The sequence below is a fragment of a genome, unplaced genomic scaffold (genome assembly GCF_019419815.1).
Source record: "Pyrus x bretschneideri cultivar Hongxiangsu unplaced genomic scaffold, Pyrus_bretschneideri_v1 Contig75, whole genome shotgun sequence".
In the NCBI taxonomy this organism is placed as follows: domain Eukaryota; kingdom Viridiplantae; phylum Streptophyta; class Magnoliopsida; order Rosales; family Rosaceae; genus Pyrus; species Pyrus x bretschneideri.
The window spans coordinates 721378-727070 of NW_025999815.1; the positions used below are offsets into that span (position 1 = coordinate 721378).

The 5693-nt window shown below is 36.8% G+C and overlaps 1 protein-coding gene across 11 annotated transcripts; it reads left to right on the forward strand.

Moving 5' to 3' along the window:
- The first annotated feature begins 401 nt into the window (after window positions 1-401).
- On the forward strand, window positions 402-4863 carry LOC103940534 (protein DETOXIFICATION 42-like). 11 transcript variants are annotated; one of them, XM_048574833.1, is made up of 15 exons: window positions 403-581; window positions 685-787; window positions 1056-1325; window positions 1780-1901; window positions 1985-2194; window positions 2319-2509; window positions 2625-2760; window positions 2868-2964; window positions 3091-3191; window positions 3334-3497; window positions 3682-3753; window positions 3841-3957; window positions 4062-4157; window positions 4283-4404; window positions 4491-4863. In XM_048574833.1, the coding sequence occupies exons 3-15, from the start codon at window positions 1246-1248 to the stop codon at window positions 4531-4533; spliced, it is 1551 nt and encodes a 516-aa protein (XP_048430790.1). In that variant the 5' UTR covers window positions 403-581; window positions 685-787; window positions 1056-1245; the 3' UTR covers window positions 4534-4863. The 11 variants fall into 11 exon arrangements, with proteins under 11 accessions (XP_048430796.1, XP_048430790.1, XP_018501335.2 ...); XM_018645819.2 differs by having other exon boundaries at window positions 1069-1325; XM_048574837.1 differs by having other exon boundaries at window positions 1100-1325.
- Window positions 4864-5693: the final 830 nt, after the last annotated feature.

Here is a 5693-nt window from a genome sequence, read left to right on the forward strand (position 1 = left end):
AGCCTGGATCAAGGGAGTAGAAGAAAGCCTAGGAAGATTTGGACAGAGACTCTAAGAAAAGACTTGGACTACTTGGATCTAACAAAAAACATGACATAAAACCTAGCGCAATAGTGTTCTAAGATTCATATAGCCGACCCCACTAAATAGGATAAGACTTTATTGTTATTGTCGTAGTATTTATAAAACTAGCAGAAATGTAATAGTAAATAATAACCAAAATGCTACTCTTACCACTAATTTTTACCGAACTCACATGCGTTGGCAGACTCTAACTCTATTAGAAAGATGGTACAAGTGAATGAATAAATAAATAATAAGTAGAGCATTACTCGCTAATAATAATAATAATAATAATAACAAAAAAAAGAATATTCATTGGAGGGAGGTATAAACGGGCCAGGAAGAGCCTGACTCCGACAGCTTTCTCTCTAACGTACACGGAAAGAGCAGAGCCTGCCTCAGTTGGTCCGTTTCTGTTGTGAAGGTCTTTTCTCTCATGGACTTTGGAATTTGTACCTAAATTCAACACGCACGCACACCATCGTTGTTCAACTTTCAAAGCTCTTCAAAGTTCAAAGGTCATTCAGTTTTACTTTTCATGTCTTAATTTCTTTACATTATTTTTTCCTTCTTTAAATTCTTGGTTAGTTTTTTTTCTACACTGAGAAATTTTTTCTTCAGTTCAAGTGATATTCTGTAGAGTTATCGAAAACTGGATGATATTTGCAGGGGAGGAATTCGAACTTGGTTGTAGACGAGAAAGCACGTTGACCTAGTCAACTCGGTACGCCCTCATTTTCGCTTCATTTATTCAGACTTTAATTTGATTGTTTTCCTTGTAAAGGTTTGAAAGTGTTACAACTTACAAGCCTTTGAATTTGAATGTTTAGTTTGAAGGTTGGAATTTCATTGGAGAATTGTTCAAGTGAAACATACTTCTTTAATTTTCTAAAGCTTCTATAATTTTCTCAGTTTGAATATTAATTTTAGAACCCAACTTTCTTTTATTCTACTTTATCTGGTGATAAATCTTCGTCTGTGATTTCTTTGAGTTGAATGTTTTAGGTTGGTAAGAAATCGAGTTATGAATTGGCAGACACCATAATCTGCAGGGCCTGCATCACAATTTGTGAATTTTCGTCTATCAATTTTATCGCCATAGCTTCGATAATTCGGCTTCCATTAAACAACGGTGCTGTAACATCGGTGAAAAAGAAATTCATTGAATCGGCTATCGAACTGATGGCTGAAGAAGAAGATGGTTCATATTCGTATGGGAACACAAGGAAAACTTCTATCTACATTTTCTTCAAGGATTGCGGGTAATCATTTCAATCGGTTTTATGCATTTTACATTTCTTTTTCCTGTTTAGGAGGTCCCTTGGTTTGTAATTAGAGTTTTTGTTTGACTGAACAAAGCAGAAAAGCAGTGAAAAGTACTTCCTATTAGCAACGCGAGCTTTTACTCGCATCCGTTGGCTGTTGTAATTTATTTTATTCATGGCTAGACCAGCTCAGACTTTCTTACCTCTGATATGTTTGATCCAAGAGCCACATTCCAAATGATTTTATTATTGCAATTAAGAAAAAGTAGCTATCATTCCCTTTCCTGACATATCTGTAGTCCTACAATTTCATCAACGTATAAAGTTATCAAATGAATTGTAATTACAATTGAAACGACCGAAAAGGATTGTATGAGTGAGTTAATGTATGTTCTAAAGTTGGAAATAGATGGTCTATCTAATACTTGGATTCTCTCTCTTTTATGCGTAGATGTGTTTTTAATTTGGACAAACTTGGGTTAGAAATAGCGTCAATTGCATTGCCTGCAGCGCTAGCTTTGACAGCTGATCCAATCGCTTCTCTAGTCGACACAGCATTCATTGGCCAAATAGGTACTTTCCTTCCTCATTTTTTTCTTTCATTTCAACATTGCGTATGTTCTTCAATTTGAAATAAATTGTCTTAATGTTTAAAGGTCCAGTGGAGCTTGCTGCTGTAGGAGTTTCTATTGCTTTGTTCAATCAAGTATCAAAAATTGCAATATTCCCACTTGTTAGTGTCACAACGTCTTTTGTTGCCGAAGAGGATGCTATGGGAACAGTGAGTCCCAAGGCGAATGACAACGATTACCTGGAAACTGGTTCATCAATGAATGATGAAACAGAACAGTTGATTCCAGAAAGCAGTATGCTCCATGTTTTTCTATAATGTACTTCGTATGCAGTGTGTAAAGACTCACAGAATATGACTACATAGATCTAAAAGCTTCTTCCTTGATAATTTTTTTTTTCTTCGATATTATTTCTCAGATACCACTCAGAACGCATACAACTCAAAATCAGTTGTTGCAAGCTTTGAAATCGTTAAAAACGATTATCAAAAAAGGTACATGCCGTCAGCATCATCAGCAATGGTTATTGGCAGCATCCTTGGCCTTATCCAGGCCATATTTCTCATAGCTGGCGCAAAACCTCTTTTGAACTTTATGGGAGTCGGTTCTGTAAGTGAATACTTTTCTTTTTGGCTTATGGTTTTACTTAATAACATTTCTTATCAAGCGCTAAAATGCTGTGTTCTCTAACTTCTAATAACAGACGGAACTATTGTTTGTTTAGGATTCCCCTATGCTAAAACCTGCACAGCAGTATTTGATGCTGAGGTCACTCGGTGCTCCTGCAGTTCTTCTTTCGCTCGCTATGCAAGGGATCTTCCGTGGGTTCAAGGATACAAAAACTCCTTTATATGCCACTGGTATACCTTAATGGAGTTCAACTTTCGTTTCTGACCTAATCGATTTCACCAGAATAAAACATTATTCAGCTTTCTAATGCATAAATTAATGATCTGCTTAAATTCAGTGGCAGGAGATGTAACAAATATAATTTTAGATCCAATATTTATTTTTGTTTTCCATCTGGGCGTCAGCGGTGCAGCTATTGCTCATGTTATATCTCAGTAAGTTTCATCTATCTTCTCTCCCAAGTTTCGTGTTTGTTTTAGGTCCTATTGTGTTGTGTGCGCTCTCTGGAATTATGCATTGTATGTCAGCTTTGCCTCTTATTGTTAAAATGGTAATTGCAGGTACTTGATATGTTTCATACTCTTGCGGAGATTAGCAGCTGAAGTTGATCTATTACCCCCAAGTATCAAACATCTGGAATTTAGTCGATTTCTTAAAAACGGTAAGGATTTTATTCTGTAACTGGCAGTTGTGACTCGAATCCTTGGGCCTTGGTTTTAATGAGCCGAAAACATTGGAAGCGTTTGTTAAAAGATAGAGTTAATTATGAAGTTGATACCCCATTAGTCCTTTCTTCCCTCCAGGTTTTCTATTATTAATGAGGGTCATTGCTGCTACATTTTGTGTGACACTGGCCGCATCGTTGGCTGCACGGCAGGGACCGACACCCATGGCGGCATTTCAGGTCTGTTTGCAGATTTGGTTGGCAACTTCCCTTCTAGCCGATGGGCTGGCTGTTGCTGGACAGGTCGGATATCATTTCGTTAATGCATGAGACTACTGCAATATGGATATTTACTAAATTAGTTAGAAAACCTTTAGTAAATAGATAGAAATGATCAACTTCTAGTTTTTCAATTAGACAGTTAAGTTTAATCAGAACCGATGATGATCAACTACCTTCACACTGAAATTTTTGGCTCCACTTTCAGGCCATACTTGCAAGTGCATTTGCGAAAAAAGACTACAATAAGGCAACAGCCACTGCATCCCGAGTGTTACAGGTGCGTAATCATTTTTCAGAAGGATCAAATATGGATTCCATATGATGTCAGTTTCTCTAAAAATTCGTAATTGCGTTTACACTGCAGCTGGGATTTGTATTGGGGTTGATGCTCGCTGCTATACTGGGAGTGGGTTTGCAATATGGGGCAAGGTTATTCACCAGAGATGTCAGTGTGCTACATCTCATTGGCGTAGGTATTCCGGTAAGTCCCCTTGTCTCAAAACAGAAAACAATGCTTCCGCTGACATTTCTTAGATCCTAAATGACATTTTGATTTGAACTAACAATCTTCAAATTCGAAATCAGTTTGTTGCAGCTACTCAACCCCTCAATACCCTGGCGTTTGTTTTAGACGGTGTCAACTTTGGAGCGTCTGATTTTGCTTACTCAGCCTTTTCCATGGCAAGTATTGCATCACTTTCTTGTAATTCAAGTAATGATTTGCAGCTAAGTAAAAGCTTAGAGGAGAAGCACCACATTCAGTTTCTTGGGACACAAGTTAACGTGATGTTCACGATTTTCTCCAGATTCTGGTGGCTATTGTCAGCATCTTAGTTCTGTTTATACTCTCCTCTACTAATGGATTCATCGGAATCTGGGTTGCTTTGGCCATCTATATGAGTCTCCGGACATTGGCCGGATTTTGGAGGTATAATCTTACTGTTTTCGCCCGCACACCCGTTGAAACACAAAAATTCCCATAACTAACTTAAAATTTTGGTATGCAAATTGCAGGATAGGAACAAGAACAGGACCCTGGGAATTCCTCCGGGCGTAATCGCTAACCCAGTTTTACTTACTCGAAAGTTAAAAAAGTTTTTTTCGCTTCCATTCCTTGCATTCTTCCGATTTTATTTACATGTAGATAAATCATATAAAAAGTAAATTTGCATGTAACTTGTCCTGTTGGGGAAACCCTTGATCAAAATTTGGTTCGAGTTTATGAGTATATGTTGAGAAGGGATTGCACCTTCTCTGCATATTTCTTATAAAATTGTAACCACAGGTCCATAGTGACTGGAGAACCGAATAGGAATTGAACTTCTGTGCAATTCAAATGGAATCGTATCATGTAATTGAAATATTAATCAAAATCAGATTCAATCAAGGAGAAAATCAAGTGCTAACGAATGGAGAAACCGGACAAATAATTTAGTGGTACTTCTGTTTTCAACGTTCGAAAAATATATCATTGCATAAGTGGTCCAGCATCACATCTAATCATAACCCCCATTGGAATTCACCTCACCATGAAACAGAGAAATAAGGAAACAAACAAATGGAGGGGAAAAGCAAATGAAGAGATAATCAAAGATAAGAAAGAATTGGATATTGAAGGCATAATTTTGAGAAGAATAACATGTAATATACATCAAGAAGGAAGTGTCAAGACTATCACCATCTGCCTCTGCAATAATTTATTTCAGATTCTATGCGGGGTTTTTAATCGTTACGTCTTGGTAATTGTATTCTTGATTAAATGATCAAACGATTAAAAACTCCAGAGTATAGAATACCTCAAAGTATACTTGAAAAATCGCAACACGTGCAAATTGTGCAACTCTATCTTTCTCTTTCTTGGAAGAATATGTTCTACTTTGTTCACTGGGACTAATCCAAAGCATTCAAAAAATAGAGCGCGCAATACAGGAAAATAGATGAATATATTTTTCCTCGATTCCATTACAGTATCAAAAAATGGTAGAACAAGAGCTTTTGCAGTTTTACTTTTAAAGAACAAATTATTTAAGGACAGAAAAAAAAAAAAAAAAATACTTAACATCATGATAGATGTGGGAGAGAAGATCCTTCACCTGGTTTGGTCTTCTCATAACCCAAATGGGAGTTTTCATTTCTCCTATTGTTACTATCACCAACCAACTCAAGAAATTGTATTTCTGTTGTAGCTACCTCCGCGCTCTGTAAAAATGGTTTCAT

Excerpts from the sequence above, each read along its gene's own strand:
- LOC103940534 (XM_048574833.1), top strand. The coding sequence starts at position 1,246 with ATGGCTGAAGAAGAAGATGGTTCATATTCGTATGGGAACACAAGGAAA. Across the intron at positions 1,902-1,984 it reads AGCATTCATTGGCCAAATAG|GTCCAGTGGAGCTTGCTGCT; the intron begins GTACTTTCCTTC and ends TAATGTTTAAAG. Across the intron at positions 4,158-4,282 it reads CTTACTCAGCCTTTTCCATG|ATTCTGGTGGCTATTGTCAG; the intron begins GCAAGTATTGCA and ends GATTTTCTCCAG.